The sequence below is a fragment of the Vigna umbellata genome, chromosome 2, assembly GCF_029865625.1.
Source record: "Vigna umbellata cultivar VRB3 chromosome 2, Vumbellata_1.0, whole genome shotgun sequence".
NCBI classification, from domain to species: Eukaryota; Viridiplantae; Streptophyta; class Magnoliopsida; order Fabales; family Fabaceae; genus Vigna; species Vigna umbellata.
This window is the reverse complement of record NC_142166.1, coordinates 9,577,228-9,596,609: the sequence shown is the minus strand read 5'-3', so window position 1 is coordinate 9,596,609 and position 19,382 is coordinate 9,577,228. Positions and strand designations below refer to the sequence as shown.

General features: G+C 31.7%; 1 protein-coding gene across 1 annotated transcript; it reads left to right on the top strand.

The window, feature by feature from the left end:
• Positions 1-16,481: 16,481 nt before the first annotated feature.
• Positions 16,482-18,566, top strand: LOC124845711 (uncharacterized). The gene is made up of 2 exons (XM_047322858.2): positions 16,482-17,776; positions 18,392-18,566. Exons 1-2 carry the CDS (start codon positions 16,497-16,499, stop codon positions 18,564-18,566), a joined length of 1,455 nt encoding a protein of 484 aa, XP_047178814.2. The 5' UTR covers positions 16,482-16,496.
• The last annotated feature ends 816 nt before the right edge of the window (positions 18,567-19,382 follow it).

Here is a 19,382-nt window from a genome sequence, read left to right as displayed (position 1 = left end):
TATGCATTGTGTAAAACGTTGCAAAAATATCTACACAAATGAAAAATTAACATAATTAAGAAAAATAAAATATATAAACCTTAGTGTAAGTATATACACTCCACTCACTTATCATTCTTGAGAGGCTATACACTCTCACTTGGATTGAACTTTATTTTTTAAGAATTTACAATCAATTTATTAAGAATTTTTACATTTAAAATGAAAGATATGACAAATTTAAGCTCAACTCAACGAAATCAAGAAAATAAAAATTTTAAAGACAAACTAAAAAATTACAAAATAAAAAAAAACTAAAGCAAATGAAATAAAAATATGATAAAACTGATAATCTGACCAAAAAAACACTTTAGAAAAAAGAGTAATCTAAATAATGTATTTAGATTTACCATTAAAAGTTATGAAATAAAATAAACAAGCTAAATAATTGAAAAAATAAACTTATAAGAAATAAATCAGAACAACTCAATGGAGTGACATTAATTTGAATATATATTAAAATATCAACTTAAAAATAAATCTTAGTCTCAAAGAAATATAGATTAAGCACAATATATATATATAATTTGTAAAATATGTATTTTAATTTTTCAATCCTTAAACTCAAATTTAAGAGAATTCTTAAAATATAGATGGTAACAGTTAACTCCCAATTTTGTAATCTCAAAAATTAAAACATTCAAGATCACAGTTAATAATTAATATCGCCTATGTATCATAATTAAGAATAAAAATATTCAAAATTCAAAAGGAACTAATAAACATGAGTCAAAATCAAGTAAAAGAAATGACTTAAGATAATAAGGGTAGAAAAACCTGACAAATTTTCAACTAGCCAAATTGATGAACCGAATGCCACCGGCAATTCCATCCAATTAGCGCAAGCTCCTGCTTCAAATATTGGCGCACATCACCAATTCCATCCCAACTTTTCAGTGAATATCACAGCTACTTCCCTGAATTATCACTGCTGAATTGAATCAAACACTACATACCACACTTAAATCCCAATTAACGTGATGCACTAATGCAATCACTTAATTCTACAGAATTAAAAATCCCCAGCTATTTCAATCAATTTCATTGTTTAAAACATCAGCACGGATCAATTGCTAGCTTATTGTGCTTCTTCACGCCTCTCGTGCTTGCAAAACCCAGCATATGAAATTGCACTGACTTACACCGTGAGTAGGTACATCGTTGAACTGAAAAAGTGGAGCAATAATTTGAATTAACAAAGCATTTGAAGCATGAAATCCTGAATTCAATTAGACCAAAATTTGAACATTAAAGCGCCAAACTGCCGGATAATGAATGAAGGCAATGTTTAAAATCAATAAACATAGAGAAAAATTGCTTGCGAACCATTTGGCAGATGTATTTGTAATTCGCGATTCAAGCGACGACAAGCAGAATTCAATTTCCAATCACTGCCAGTGTACTGAAACTGTACCGAAGCTGCTAGAGATTTCTCTACTGCACCGCTTGCACTCTGTTTTGATTGAGTGGATCAAAGTTGCTCGAATGAATTTCCGATCCGTGCTACTGTAGCTGTAAAATTCACTTATTGTTCAATTTTGACAGTGCACCGAATTCACCGCTTGCACATTCGATACAACATCAATTTCACCCTCCACTAAGAGCACCGGTTGATTGCACCGTTTTCATTGTAGAAGGCGCCGTATCGGAATGGAGATTACGCAGTATTTGATTCTGGCTTCCAGAAATGCCAAACCGAATAGCAGCACCTTCTTGTTTTGGATTGAATAACAGTATGGAGTGAACCAGCTGCCACAATAGACACGTGAATTGAACCTCGCAACTACCACTGAAATCCGATTCAGTTCTTCACCTCGAAGCAGTGCAATTGCAAAAATTGAAACCGCTGACACAATTCAAAAATCCGTTGTGTTGCTTCCGTTGATTCTGCGCTGAACGGTAATGTTCATTGAACTCGAATCTTTCTTCCTCACACGAATTAAAACGGACCATAAAGCTACACGAAATAACCAAATGTGTCCAACGCTTCATGTGAATGAGCTGAATTGAATAAAACCCGAATTCTATAATTCCACTTAATTTATATATAAAAAATTAATACCTATCTTGGTCCATGTCATTTTTGTTTAAAGTGTCAGAATTTTTTCAGCAAAGTGTTTTTTTTTTTAAATTGTGTTTAACGTGGTCATTTTCACTTCCAACCTCTAAATGATTAACGATATAAAGTTAAGGTCAACTATAAATGAATGACATGGTTCGTTTTATTTGACGTGACTGCCCATCTCATCATCTTCTATCTCCAACTTCAGGAATCTTATCTGTTATGGCATTGCGTTACCACTGCAAGACACATAAGTTCACCACGTGACCTCAAATTTACATTATCGTGAAAACCAATCCATTGTTAGACCATCTTTGTCGTACCAACTCTCACGCCTCTGTCAACCATGTTCATCATGACACTTGCAAACACAAGCAACACATCCCAAGAACAAAACTCAGTTTTTTTCACAGACCATCGCAAGACCAAAGCAACAACCGCAGCGCTCATCTCCAGCAAGCATATCTCCCGCCTTCATCTTCCTCGAAATCCCAAATTACATCCACAATGAATGCAAAACCACGAAATCTTTCAAATCGCGAAAAAAACTAAATTGAACAAACTTTACAAAAAAAATGGATCACTTAGAATGCTGAAAAAACTCGAAGACCACTTTAAATAAAAATGAAAAATATAGGGACCAAAATAGGTATTTAGCCTTTATATAAATGAAAATTTTGTAATAAATTTTACTTTTCAATATTTTACAAGAATTTAAGATTATTTTTATGAAATTTTGGAGATTTGGACAAAGATATGACATAAAAACCAATTTTAGTGATAATTCAATCTTTGTAATACGCATTATTCTAAATTAATTCAATTATAACAGTCACAATTAATGGATCACAGAGAAAATAATTGTTCTACCCGAGAAGGTGAAATCAAAGTGAAAAGATGGCTCTAATAGGCATGGAAGCAAAAATCATATATCTTGCTTACTATCTTGATATTTAGAATGTTGTGTCAAAAGCATTTTACGTTGCAAGTGATGAGATATATGAATTTATTCTTAATCAAACTACGTAACAAAATAATAAAACTTTAACTAAATATGATGGAAAGTTGGTTGAGAGTTTTAGGAAATTGGATTACTATGACATCGTAGTCATGAATGATCCTACTTATATGAAGTCATATCATAAATCAATTGAAATACTATGTTTATAGTTAGATTAGATAATGATTTTGAACAAATTTGTCGAAAAAATTGAGAAAGAAATAATACTTCAAGAATATTATGTTTTGATTTGAAGAGATACAACTCGACCAGCAACTAAAAAATATGATTTTTAATTTCATAACTATTATGACAAGAAAGCAAAAAAGTCAATTAAAATATTATGAAAATAGTAAATACAAGTGTACCCAGTGTAATAAGGTTGGACAATGATGTAATGAAATCATAGATACCTTAAGTGGTGAGATCAGAGTCGCATATCAAGGAAGACATTTACTTCCTACAACTATAGGTGATGTTGATTCCAACATTAAGTTCTTGAGCACATTTAATATTTTGAACAATACATGGATAATTGACTTGGTGTGTTTTGATAACGGTGACTTTTGATACTAGATAAATTAAAAATCTTAAGCCTTCCTCATAAAAAAGTATTTTTCATTTTCTCTATTTCAAAAAATTTGAATATTGATATTATCCTTGTTGTTTCTTCTCTAAAATATAATATATTGTTAATCTCTCTTAAATAACCAAAGTTATCCTATGGGTTGTAATGTTCGAGTTATATTCTTATATTTTTAAAGACATTCAAACCAGGAGGATGATTGGTTGTGATATTAGACAATAAAAATTCTATTTATTAGATTTGACCGAAAAATATTTAAAGAAACTTGATTAAGTGTTAGCAACAGAAGGGTCTTATAAAGTAAGAAAAGGTGAAGATATTTGGCTATAACACAAGAGTATAGGACATGCCTCTTTTGGTTACATAAAAATGTTATTTCCAAATTTCTATTGTGATGTTTTGAGTTTGTAAAGAGTCCCATATCTCATCTTACTTTAATTTCCAATAATTATTTTCTTTTATGATCATTCACTCTTATGTATGGGTCCATCTAAGGTTAAAACATTTAAAACATTGGATGATTCAATGTAGTTTATAACGCTTATTTATGATTGTACTAAGATGACTTGGTTATGTTTCATGAAGTCTAAAAGCGAAATTGAAGACTTTTTTCATAAATTCTACAAAATGATTTAGTCTCAATACAAAATACAAGTTCATGTATTGCACACTAACAATGGAGGAGAATATATGAAATCATAACATTAACAATTTTTAGTGTCCAAATGAATATTTAAACACAAATCTAGTCTAAATATTATACAATAGAATGAGAAATTAGAAAGAATTGCCATCTATTGGAGGTAGACCGAGTTGCACTTATTGAAGCTCACATGCTAGTAATATATTGGATACAACTTTCACATACCATCAATTGAATACCGTTTAGGTCTCTTGAGTAGGAAACACCTTTTCAACCCTTTAAAATGTAGTAGTAAATACTAATATTAGCGCACAAAGTTTTTGGTTGATTGACTTATGTTCTCTTACACAAACATAAAAAAAAGTAAATTGTCTCTTAGAGTTTAAAGGTGTGTGTTCATTCGCTATATTAATCACTAAAAAGGTATATTAGTGTTTCAAACCACAAACCAAGCAAATGTTTATTATATATGTAGTTTTTCATGAGATCTTGATATATGTTCCCATGAGTCTGAAATTTAGCAAGATAATTATGATAAAATTCAAACTATTATTCCCCAAGAAATTGGTAATAAGTTTATATTAGATAAGTAACAAATTTATATAAGGAGATAATAAGAGTGTGCAACAATATGATGACCAACAATTACATAATGAGAAAGAATTTGAGCATTTTAAGATTGAAAGATTGCTTGTTGATTCTAACCATAAACCACACTAGTCAGATCATGTTACTAGAGGTATCCTTAAGCTTAGTTATGATCCTAACCTCACTAGTAAAACCAAATACTTTATGAGTAATTACATTTGTAACCAATGTCTAACTCAAATGTCACATTTATAAGTTAATTATCCCAAAAATATGAAACTTAATCCAATTTCATCCAAATTAGAAATAAACTTGATGTAAGTAGTGATTTGAAGGTGTTTGTACTTGTTAATAATACTTTTGGCTTAAAAAAGCATTTACCATCAAAGATGATGCAAAAGACCTGACACAACATAAAAAAATGGTAAAAAATGTGACAAACTTCTTTTACATCTAGTTAATTCTCCACACTGAAAGATAATTGATTAAACATTTTCAGAATTTGGTGCGAAGTCAAAAAGCTTGAGACTTAGAATGAGTATATGGTGATAGAGGATTATTGAAATTCAAAGAACATGAAAATCATAGCTTGGAATACAATTATAGAATAGTTTTATACAATTATAGAATAGTTTTATACAATTAAGAGTATTAGTAATTTCATTTTAATTTTAACAGTTTGTAACTGTCGTTGGACGAGCTCTACCCGCAAGACAAACCTCTAACCCTTTTGATAAAATTAGATTGGCCACTTCCAGGATCAAAATCCCATTTTAGCCACAATTTCTAATTTGGAATAATTTAGATTTTTGTTTTTTGGCTTATGTTTGTGTTTGTTTGTAGGCTATTATATAATTCATAGGAGAATTCTCTCCAAGAAAGGAAGGATGATGAGTATTGATCAGGTCCAAAGGAACAAGAACTCAAGAGAAGAAGCTCCCATTAGAAATCATTTACCTCATGGAAGGATAAGGAGAAATTTAAGAATGAGGGAGCTACTTATACATTTTAAGTACAAATTTGAGGGTTAATTCTCTTAAAAAAAGGAAGATATGACAGAGAAATATCCCTTTATCCAATACAAATGAGAAGAAGTATTCAAGTGGTATGAATTTGAGGATAACTTATCTTCAATGAGGTATGATAGATGACTATCTTCAAATACAATACACGAATAACTTGAGGAAGAGCTATTGGAATTCAAAGGACATAAAGAAAATATCTTGGAATACAATAATAAAATAGTTGTATGCAATTAAAATAATTTGTATTTTTTTAAATACAGCTAGTAATTGCCGTTGGGCGAGCTCAACAAATTGGGTAACGAGTTCAAGTCTCTTTTCGAATTTTCAAGTTTTTATTGTGGGTTGATATCTTTGGGTTTTCTTTTAGAGTTTCTTATGTTGTTTAATATTTGTTCCTATAAAAAGAGACACCAAAGACAAATGTAGTTACCTAGGATATGAAAATTGGGTTTCATTGAAGGATGATTCTCTTAGTTCTTGGATTAAAACTCTGATTTTTATCAAAAATGAAATTCTTTGTAGCAAATCTTTCTTGACTTATCAATTTGTTAGATTGTGGCGTCTCCAACTCTAGTTGTTATCAATATGATAAATTGTGTCATTTTCATCTCTATGTTATTCCATGTTCTTTTTCTCATATTTTTGTTTGTTTGTGACTCTTTAGAGATTAATGACAAATGAGTATTGCAACTAATTTGAAACTAATTAACTATCATCTCAGAAATATATCTTCTTGTTGTCCTCTTGCAAAATTTAAACTTTTTTTGTGCTACGAAATAATTTTGTTACTAACTCATAGTTAACAAATAAAACTTATGTTTAACGAGGAAATAATATCCAAGCTATCCTTTCTCTAATTTATTTCTCACAATTTTATAATAAAAAATTCAAAAAATTATACAAGTTTATAACTTTTTATTTGTTATATATTTTCATTAGCTAATTTTGTAAAATTATAAATGATATTTAAATAAAATGATATTATTTTATTTTTTATTTGAATTCTATCAAAAATACTAAAAGTATTTTCATTAATTTTATATTAAAAATTAAATTAACATATTTATAGTTTCAATTATTTATTATTTTGACGTTGTAATTTTTTTTATATGTTAACTTATTTGAAATAAATTGACGAATAATTAATTTTTTGATATGTTAATTTATTAAATGTATTTTATAAGGTACAAATAAGAGTAACATTTTGATAAATTTAGCTAATGCAGTTAGCTACAATTTTGCTAGGTATTAACTAGAGCTCAGTTGATACAATTTGTTAAGAATCAATTAGGGGATAAATTATGATAATTTTAGTTAGGGAGTAGCTAAAGATAAATTCGTATAATTTACTATGAGTTAAATAAGAATTAGCTAGACAATATTTTGCTACATATTTGGTAGGATTGAGAAATTTTGCTACAAAATTTTCTAAGAAATGAAAATTGGACATTAAATGTACATAATAAAAGTTTCTTAGCTTGTTTTTGTTTCTAAAATAAACGCATATGCTGAGGTTAATGCTTCTGGGACTAACTCATTAGTTTAATAAAGATGTAATTGCATTTCGTGGGTATGACATGACAAGTTTTGGAAAGATAAAATAGCACAAAAATAGAGTACAAGATAATAATTGAAGCTAAAATGATGCACTTTACTTATTCTGAAAACAAAAATCTATGTTATCTACAACTGTTATCTGATGCTTACCATAGGAAAATTAATTAAAACTGTTAATTTTAAAAAAACTAAAATATATTGAATACATAATTTTTTAAAAAGTAATTACATCATCCTAATTTTATATTATAAATTAAAATATGTAAAATCAAAGTTAATTCAACATAAATAAATATTTTATTCTAATAAATAATTAATTATAAATATTTTATATAACTTTGTTTATTTAAGGAGAAAATAAATAGTAAAAAAAATAATTTTAATAAATTTTTGGACATTAATTAAATGTAATCATTTTACCATTAACACCAAAGATTAGGATGATAATAAAAACCAAGTACGACTGACAAAGCTCGTAAAAAAAAGACGAATCAAGACAACATTTTTAATTAGGAAACTTAAACCAATTTGATAAACTTAAACCAATTTGATCGCTATCATGGTGAGCCCGTGGATCAATTGGGCCAGCCCAACTTCCTTAAAAAAATTGAATGCACACCACGACATTTCATATTAATACAATTTGACAGTCCAATCAAAATCTATAACTCGACCATAATCTGATACAACTCGGAAAATATTTGAAATAGTTTCGGACAATAGTTTGTTTAAGCCCTTATCATCCTAAAATTAGTCAGACAACCCAACATCAACCCGTTATCATATAAAAGATAAAATATTTCAATCAATTTCCGTATAATATTAAACTTTCGTTGATAAAAAAAAAGTCAACCCACTATCCGACAATAAGAAAATATATTATAAAATTTAATTCATTTCCAATTGGTAAATTAATCCAACCCCGCTCATTTTTAACATACCAATATCAAATCAAACTTAAACGATCATACCCGTTTGATCACCTTGTTAATATCTTTTGTGATGTTATATAACTCTCTTAATCAAATTAACACTTTTATATAAAAGTAACACATTTTGAAAAAAATATTATCAAAACTTATTTTTATTCATATATATATATATATATATATATATTGATTATTTAATTATAAGAATTACTATATGGTTCTGATGGTAGTTTAATGGAAAAAATTATACCTAGAGAGTCAGAACGATGGCGACGCTAAAGGTTTATGCTTGCACATCAAGTCAGGCTTTAAATTTGACTTCAAAAATGTTGAAATTTAGACCATCAAAATGCTTACTTTGAATAATGACTATGATTTAATATTTCTTGCATGTGGAGAAATGTGCATGACGCATATTATGGTCTAAATATTAATTATACTCTTCATTTAGCATATTTATCAGAAAATAGAAAACATTAACTATTATTCTTTATACTACTTTAAGATGATAAATAATTTACCTTTTTAAATATTTTCTTGTTCTCAAAAATATGTTCTAAAGACACTTAATAGTAAAAGGGTCAGGTTTGTATTTTGATATATTATTAGTAGGCCATAAGATTTTTACAATAATTGAAAATACTTTTTTTATTTTTATAGTAATTTATAACTATTATTAAAAATACTTTTTATAACAAATTATAATTGTAAGAACATGAAAATGAACTAGAAAGTTAATAGGGTAATTAAGTTAATGAAACGAGAAATTTTTCATTTAAAAGTACATTTCAGACATCCTAGTTCATTAACCAAACCCAATTATCTCTCTAGAACTCAAATCTTCAAAGTTCTCTGCCTTCTCCCTACCACATCTCTGCCTTCTCTCTACCATTTCTCTTCACTCATTGGATCTCCGATCAGGTGGCGCCCAAACGTCCGTAACGTAGAGGGCTTCGAAACTGACCGATTCATTTTGAGTTCTAGGCTGGTAAGTCCTTGCATGCAACTTCTTCTCCGTTTCTGAACCTAGCACATGCAATCTCTGCTGGTTGCATGTGTCTTGTGCTTTTCCCTTTTTCCTTTTCTACTACATCCTAGCTCTAAGAGTTGTTCCTATCACCCATGTGGTGGTCTATAGGGTTTTGTTGAGGTTCTTCACCGAGTAGGGTACTGTGGAAGCAGTGTTGTGAGCTGTGTTGTGACACCTCTGAGGTAAGGGGAGCTAGGATACGTTTTAAATTGGTTGCATGTGATGTATGTATGCTGAGTTTTGTACTGTTGTGTTGTTGGTATTGTGTTTTGATTTGGGAAGATTTAATTGCATGTGCTGGACTGTATAACTGTGGAACTAGAGTGTAATGTTTGCAAGCTGTTTTAGATGTATCTAATTGCTGTAATTACTATGTTGAAGTGCTTGAGGTGAGAGATCTGTTGTAACATTGAATAGGTAGGAAACTTAGTGTTCTATTAGGGTTTTAGGCCACTTTGAGAGGAAGTGAGGTAGTGATTTTGGGCATTGGAAGTCTTGAGTGCAATTGGGCTGTTTGGGTAGCTCAGATAGGTCAATTTTGACTTGTTAGGAGCCTTAAACTGGTCTAAAACGAGTTAAAAGTACTAGAATTGGATTTGGGTCCCTAAGTTATTGATTTTGGTGTTCTAGAGTAGAATTTGAGCCTAAATCACTTTAGAATTGTAGTAGGAACGTTTATAAACATCTAGACAAGTTTAATTAAGTATAAAATACGAATTAGAGGTGTTAGAAGTTGGGGAAAATGACTAAAAATGGTAAAGGGTGTGGGAGTTGCATAATTCTGCATAATTTACGTTCTGCAGATTATGCAGACTCGCTATGCGAATGATCTCGCATAGCGAGTCCCTGCAGAGGGTGCTCTCTATTTGAGTCATTCGTTGTGCGAGCTGGTGCGTTGTGTGAATGATTGGAGGGTATTGCTCTCTGTTTGGGGATTCGCATAGCGAATCCTGTCGCTATGCGACTGATGATGGTCTGAATTACTGATATTTTAATTCGAAGGGCGAGTTTGGGCGCATAGCGAGTCTTTGGATGGGGTAGTCTCTGTCTAGGCTCTCGCATAGCGACCTAGGTACGCTATGCGAGAGGTTTGAATTCTGGTGCATGCTGTGAGTCAATTCGCATAGCGGATTAAGGGGTGTGCTGTGCGAGACTCTCTTGTCCCGCCTTGCGAGTAGGATGTGCTCTGCGAATCCTTTGAGTCCAAATTTCTCATTTGCTCTTGCTTTGGTTGAATTAAGTGTGTGGAATGATTGGTGTCGCAACCGGGATCGCGACGGGACGACAAGCCGAAAAACAAACGGGTTTGAGAAGAAGGTTTTGTGGAGTCGCCACCATAATTTATATGGAAAAACTATGGAAAACCAAAAATAAGACATGGTCCGCGAAAAGTAGATTTTTAGGTTCGGGAATCGGTTACGCGTAAGGAAGGTGTGAGCACCCTATCGCGCCTGCCTAAAGGCAGTACCTTTAATTAAATGTAAAAAGGTTGATGTGGTTTTTTTTAATGTTTAATTTTCCCTAAAAAAATAAGATAAAGAAACTATTAAGAGACAAAAAAATATTTTTTGTTTTATGAACCCGACAAGATTGACCTTGGTCCTACGTACATCCATTTAATGGACAATCAGGGATCACGTAGTTCTTTATGTAGAAAAAGGTTTGTGAGTTTGTGTAAAAAAAATATTATAGATTGATTTGGATTTTTGAAAAGTAAACACGAAAAAAAAGATTTGGTATAACAAGATTGATATTTTTTATTTTTTAAGATTTTGTATTTTTTTATTTTTAAGAACGGTGGGAAGAGGAAAGAAACCGACCATAGGTCGACGCGTACTTATACTTCAAAAATCATGATTTTTAAAAGAACGGCATTTGTGTACAAAAAATAAAACCTAAAAAAACCTTCAAATTGCAACAAAAAGATAAAAAAAAAAAAGGTGTGAAGATGACGTACCTTTTCAGCTTTCAATACTCCTAATTCTTCCTTGGTAATTTCTGTTGGCAGAGTTCCTCTAGCGCGTGATAATTTACTTTTCTCTATACTCTCTCATACCTTTTCTATCTCCATTATTTCATAGTGTCTCTCTCTATTTTTTTTTCTTCTCCTTTTTTCCCGTCCCCCGCTTCTATGGCAGAGTGTGCATTTATATACACACATCGTAATATTATGGAAATCTTGCCTTAATTGTGAATTAATTGACAATAAAACAAAATAGGGAAAGAAATGCTCATGGTTGCTAGAAAACAAATTAAATAATATTCAAAACATTGATTATCATTATTGTCAGAAAATCATATTTTCCTCTTTAAAAGCAAATGATGCAACAAATTATATTAATATACTATTTTAGTTATTGTTTATAATTATTAGCATAATATTAATTCAAATTATTACCATATTAAACTAACATTTCAAAAATATTGTATTAAAGTCATTATTTTATCCTTTTTTACCCACCATTAATTATTATTATCTTATTTTTTACTATTTTAAAAAAATTTACTTACCCGGACGAAATTGGGTGTTGACAATTGAAATGCATAGTATGATGGTGGTAATGTGATTATATTGAAAGTATGAGAATGTATGAGACATGGTTAGTGGTTGAAAGTAACAAGTGTGGTTATTAGACGTAATTCCATGATCTTCAAGGAGAGGATCCATGGTGGTGCTCTTGGTGTGTTTTAGAATGATTTGCATGGTAGCTCAGTCTTGGGGGTTATCCTGAAACTACAATGGTCAATCATTCTCAGGTAGAGAGGATTGAACCTTGTCGTGAGTAGTAGCAGGAGGTCCTAGTCTCAGGTGCTTCCAGTATGCCCCAAGGTGAGTGATAACGGACTAACTTCGTGAGTGTGGTAGGGCGAAACCCATTGGCAATGGCTTTGCAAAGCAGTAGAGGCCACCATGAGTGCATAACCCGCCATAGCTCGGCAATCATTCTAAGTCCGGACGACTCAAGTGTAAAGTGTAACAAGTTGTGTTGTGTGGTCCATTAACTTTGAATTAAACTTGCATGTTGTGTGTGATTGTTATAACATGATTTTTGTATATCTAGCTCACCCTTTTGCTTGTGTTTGTTTGTTGTTTGTGTCGTGTTTCTGTTGCAATGATCATCCACTTGGATATGAGCAGGGGTGGATGAGGTGCCTCTAGAGCAGGCTTTGGAGGGAGATGATGTTGCAGCTTAGTCTAGTTAGAATTTCTAATTGTTCCTGTTTATTTTGAAATACTCTAATGTAGTTAAAGTTTTAAATTATGACTTCTTTTGGATGACTGTAATCTTAATACTTTATTTACAGTCTTATTCTAATGGTTCTCTTAAATTAAAAATGTGGACTGTTATATTATATATTTATATATAATTTGGGATGTTACACTAATAGTTAATTTAATTTACATAATTTATTTATCAATTTTATCTTCTATTAATATTATGTCTCATTTTATTATTTTATCTTTTTAAATTTTGTAAATATATTTTTAAACTCAATCAATTACCTTCAATAAAAAAAATTATAAATTTTATTATTTTATATTTGTAAGTTTTATAAATACTTGTTTAAATTCAATTAACTATTTTTAATATAAAAAACATATGAAAACCTAGAAAATGGTTTGTCATTTTAATAATAAAAGGTTTAAGTTATATAAATATTTCTAATAGTAAATTGTTTGTTATCAATCTTTTGAACTTGTAATTATTATTTGATTTAGCTTGTGCTAAGTATGATTAATATCATTTATCATTGAGTGTTAAATTGGTTGAATTTGATTAGATAATTTGAGGGTAATGTGTTGATATGTTTTGGTATTATTATTGCAGAAAAAAAAACTTTTGACATATTTTATTTTGGAAATTCAACGTCCAATATAGCACCGATGTCTTATTGGGAGACATTGACACAAACTGATGTTCCATTTGTCTTTTTTTTAAAAAAAAATAAAATTATTTTTACAATAAAATCATACTGAAATATAAAAAATGTTTCCAGTTCATCACAAAATGATATATACTATGTGCTTCAAGTCATTATAATACTAAACAATCTAAAAAGCAATCCAAAATACTAACAAAAATATTAGCCTTCTTGAAGGGTTGAAAATAGAAATCACCAAAAGAGAATGGACATAAACAATGCAGAATGGGCATAAGTAATGAAGAAGGAAAGCGTCGTCGCAGAGGTCTGAGAACTTGCACACAAGAACTGCACCAAAAGTCAATGAAAACGAATTTTAATCGAGGCAAATGAAAGATAATGGTTCTAAACGTAATATAATCGATGCAAAATGATTTTAAACGGTGTAAAGTGAAAGAAAACTTACCTGAACGTTAATGGTGAACAAGATAAAGCAGAGGAAGAAGATGAACACAGTGAGAGAGAAAACGTGTAACTGGTGCTCGCATTTTGGAGTGGGTGAAAATGCAGGGTATTTGACGTCGGCTCCCCTCCCAGCCCATGTCAAAGGGCTCTAAGGCTTTGGCCCCCTTCCCAGTCGACATCTAAGTGGTAAAAAAAATTAATATTGGTGCCTAAAATGAGGTAATTTCGCACCTTTTTAACGTTTGTGGAGAGGGGGCTGACGTTTGTGTGAAATTGTATGAAGTATGTGTTAAAAATTAATTTTAAACCTAATTCAACTCTACAAAATTGACTTGTCAGGTGATATTTGCATCCTTTATATACTATAAACTCGTCTTATTTTAGTAAATGTGAGACTTTTAACACACTCCTCACACCAAGGTATATACATACATCTTGTGTGTGGGATCGCCCATTAATGTCTACTCCTACTCAAGAGAACTATATACCTCAGTGTGAGGAGACTGTTGAAAGTTTTACATCAACTAGAGATAAGGCAATTTCACAGTATATGAATGGATGCAAATATGACCTTACAAGTAGATTTTGTGGGGTTGAATTAGGCTTAAAGTACATTTCTTAACATAGTATCATAATCATGCGTTAAAGCCTATCTTAACAAGATTTGTTGTTTCTTGGACATATGAACATATTGTTCCACCGACTACTATCAGACCATTTATTAATATCTAGTTTCACACATGAGAAGTATATACCTTAGCGTGATGGGTGTTGGAAGTTTTATATCGACTAGAGATAATGTAATTTTATGTAAATCTTACTTTACAATTTAGTTTTATATGGCTGAATTAAACTTAAAGTTTATTTTCTAGTTTTTTTAATATTATTATGAAATATATTACCGTGATAGTATTATGATTTTAAAATGGAATGTTATAAAAATAATATGTAATAAAATTATAAAAGTTATATATTTTATAAATAAATAAATATATATATATATATATATATATATATATATCATAATATATTTTTTATTAATTATAACTAAACATATAAAATTAAGATTTCATTTCATTAAAGATAATAAGCTTAAAATTACCGGACATTTCTTAAAATGAAAAGAAATGTCCGGTAGTTTGTGTGTACATTATCAAGAAAGATTGAATAAGTTCAAAGCTCTTTTAATAAAAGTAATTATTTTTTAACAAATACTTTTTAAATTACATAACAATAAATTTTAGAAACAATATTGACAGTTAAGCGAAAAGAAAACAATAAAAAAAAAAGAGATAAACAAAGAACACACTGTATTGTCCTATAAGTTAAGTAAACAATAATATATTTAATCTGCTTATTTGAGATAATCCTACTCAAATTTGGTAAAATTGGACAATAACTTGTTTCTCTTTAGATATTTATCACAAATTTTAAGTCAACATCCCAATCCATTTAATTTTACATGAAGTGGTTCTTTTTATTTATATAAAGATATATAAAAAATTTAAAAGTACTTTTAATTATATATTGACGTATAACAAATTTGTTTATTTCGAAATGTGAAAATCCTTGTGTACTTAATTTAATAAAATTTAAAAAAGCAATATAATAAAAGTTTGTATCAGGAAAATGATTAAATATTTGTATTATAAGTTGGATTTTTTAGTTTAAATCACCATTGCAGCAGAAGTTTGTGAGTTGAGGAAAATACCAGAGATTGAAACGGCTAAACTTGTGCAACGCCTTCTCCTTTATTTAACCCATTCTTGTTGCATCTTCTCTCTCTTCCTCCCTATACTCACTTTCTTCTAACTTTTGCACCTTCTTTCTGGATTTCCTGCACATTGTGTTTCAGATAATGAGACTGCTTATTACCATGCCATCTACGGCCTAGTAATAAACAGCAGGATCAGGCACCTTCATCATTTCACCATACTGTAAATGTCCCGTTTCTGGGTACCTTTTCTATTCAATCTTTTCAATACCATTTTCTCTTTCAAAATCCTTTCTTTTAATTCCTATTACAACCTATCTTCAATTGGGTTATCTGTTTGCCATTATTTTCATCCTTTAGTACATTTTGCATTTCTGTATAAACATCCATGATACGTAATAAGTTGGTTTTCATAGTCCCTTTAAATATTTGGTATGTTATATGTGCTTGAAGAATCATCTTCAATAAAATAAATCCTTGTAACAATTAAAAAAAAGTGAAGATTTTCGATTCTGTGCATGCAAGTCATCTATCACCTTTGCTATCTTACATATTATGGGGTGCTAGCAACATTCAATTTAGCCAAATTGCTTGTGTGAATCTGCTCCTTCAACATTCAAGGATAAGACTACTTATGTGTGCTTTGTAGTTGAGTTGAAACAAAACCTTGTATTTGAGATTCTGGTTTTACAGAACATACAGACTCTGAAAGACTTTGATATTTTTGGCTGATGGAATCTGTAAGTAACCGTGAATGTAGTGCTGATAAGAGAACTGGTTCTTCTACAAATTCAGGTGCAGGAAAACAATTTAACAAAGAAAAGAAACAAGTATCATCTACTTCACCCTTTTTATCAGAGTTGTTATCACAAGATCATTTTGTCTTTATGCCAAATGCAACAACCACTGCGACGAGCCGCGTAATCGACTAGCTGCAACATCTCCTAAAGGTGACCAAACATACTTTCGGTCTGAATTGCACAACACACAGTCAATGGCAGAAAGGGGAAATAGAAGTCCAATTAACACCCACTTGGAGCCTAACCCTTTTGGTGAAGCTCATCCTTATCCAATGTCAAATAACACATCCTCCTCCTTTTCATCATCACAAAACCCCTTCTTATTCGTGAGTGATGCCACCAAAACTAACAATGTTGGTGCATATGCAAATCAAACGGAGCATGATCATCTACATTCATTTTCTGCCATGAATCAAGAAAGAGGTGGCATGACTAACAATAGTGTTAATGGACTTCCGGGTGGTCTAATAGACTCCCATTTATCAATGTCACCGCATACCAATGAATCATCACCAGGGAATCCCTTCCATGTGCCAACAAGTTCAACCGTCGGTAGTGAAAGTCATCATACGCTTCCTTCACCGGAGCGAGGTCATTGGAGCATGCCTAGTAGCGAAGCAAGGACACAGCCTTTTAACACACATGGTGAAACACTTGATCCCTTTCCAGGCCAACTATCAGACCCCTTCTTCTCATTAGAATCAGCAAAAAACAAACAACGAGCTGATGCTACTACCACCCCAATGAGTGAACAGCATGACCCATTTTCAGTTACAAATGAAAGACAACCCCATTCTGCAAACTCTGCCACGAAATCACCTCAAAAAAAGGGAAAGGATGTTAAGTTCGCTACCGAAACATGTGATGATGATATCCCAATCAGTTCTTTTCCCAACCATGGACAACAACCTAGTGATGGTTTGCCTGCCTTCAGTAATGGCTCAGAAAAACAAAATCCTCCGATACAGGTAATGGAGCGTCCAGAGAATCCTTCATCTTCTTCTGATTATAGCTTTCCATCTCATGTGTTTGATAGACACAAATCAAACACCCAATGGAGCACTGCCTCTAATGAATCATTGTTCAGCATTCAAATGGGAAACACGAGTTTCTCAAGTGATTTGGGTTGGATTACTAAATCTGGCGAAATGGATAGACTCAGTGACATGAACACGTCTGGTTCACCATTTCATGGAAACCAGCCCCCACTCCCACCTCAACTCCAATCCCCAGCAACAAAATTCACTGATATCAGCCATAGCACTGCCAAACAACATGAAGGTTCAAAAGTGACTGAAGAAAAAGCTGCCGAGACAATGAGAGAGGTTATAATGGAAAGCAGCATAAAAATAAGTAGCCTAAGTGACGCGGATTTGACATATCCTGGACGGGCATCATATTCTGATATGCGTTGTAGTTCTGGCACTCATTGTCGTCATTCAGATGGCAGCACCATATCCTTTGCGTTCAATGTGTAAGCTCTCGCCACTTCTTCTTTTGTACGCAAATATCCATCCTTATTTCACTAACTTGCTGTCTGGTGCGTTTTATGGGATCCAAATCACGATGGTACCATGAAAATCTGGAAGCAAATCTCTGCTGCTTTGCTTGCTACCTGATTGGATTGATTTCAGCAATCTCGAGGCCAAACCAAAAATGCCATACCCATATGATATACTAATAGCATGGTTGGTTTGACTTCTCATTGCTCCCCCAAATCAATTCAGATTTATACTTTGCAAGCCGAGTAATACAGAAATTCTTCCAGCCTTTCATGATGTGACCGTGTTTTTCATTCACTGACAATCCAGTAGTAGTGTATTTGGACAGTGATTCTTTTATATTTTTGTTTGTATTGTGAATAATTTTGATTTGGAAAGTGTAAAATTTAGTCTTTGAACTCATACTATAAGAACACATAATATAGGGAACATGAAAATGCATCAACAATGAATTCAGAAATAAATCTTATTATCACTGGACGAAAATTACTCTGATGATTATGACGCTTCTTGATGGTGGCTGATTCTTAACTTGATGCTACGCTTTTAAAGAAAAAAATACTGAACTTTTTGTTTGTGATGTGAAGATTTACTGATGGAGAAAAAGCTCTTTCAACAAAGCATGAAGAGGAGAAGAAAAAGCAGCAGACACAGCCAGCGCAGCAGAGCACCGAAGCAACATCAGATGCAGTTCAGGCACCCAAGCAAGCCCCAAATGCTCCTCAGAACAAATCGTGGCTATCTTGCTTTCCATGCTGTTGATTAGAACGCGTTAGGTCCCCATCTGATCATAGTTTCTCTTAGCTTCTGCCAAAATTACTTTGTTGTCTCTTGTCACCTTTACAGTTTAGTATCACTCACATGCACTACAGCGTAGCTCTAACTGGCTAGTTCTTATTCAACTTTTTCCATTCCTAAACATGTACCTCAAGTTCGGAGACCAGTCACAAAATTTCTGGTTAACAATGTACCATAATAGGTTAGTTTGATAGCACTTTTGGTAGATAAATGAATCATCGGGAAAAGTCAAGGGGCCCGAGATTCCTCAGCAAATTCTTTTGTGATGGCACACTAAAACACATGCACGCAAGTTTGAAAGGTCAAGCAAAGTTTTTGTGGCATGTTAACATTAACATCGGTTTGGTTATGCTAATATTCCATTCTCATTTGTCACTTTTAAGGATGTTGTCAAATATCTAAAAGTCTCTCTTAGCGGTAATTGAAAAGGAAGACCAATTTGTAAGTGTTAATGCAATATAAGTTTTGAGGAAATGAATTGAGCTATAGCTATCTGGATTGTTTTGATTATTTATGGCTTTGTTTGATGCTTGGGGACTAAAAACATAGAAATGAGCTTTGTATGAAAATTTCATTTTTGACAAGATTTGCTTTGGAAGACTTAGTTGACATTCTTCAGGTCCTAGTATGTTAGAAGTTTCAGAGTTTAGATGGATTAATCACCATCACCCGGCTTCAAAATCCAAGTTCTGTATTTTTCCATCTATATGCAGGCACTGTTAGAATTGGTAAAAAAGATTTTATCCAATAATAAAAATCAATGAAAGAGAGAAGATTAAG

Excerpts from the sequence above, each read along its gene's own strand:
- LOC124845711 (XM_047322858.2), top strand. The coding sequence starts at position 16,497 with ATGGCAGAAAGGGGAAATAGAAGTCCAATTAACACCCACTTGGAGCCT. Across the intron at positions 17,777-18,391 it reads ATATCCTTTGCGTTCAATGT|ATTTACTGATGGAGAAAAAG; the intron begins GTAAGCTCTCGC and ends TGTGATGTGAAG.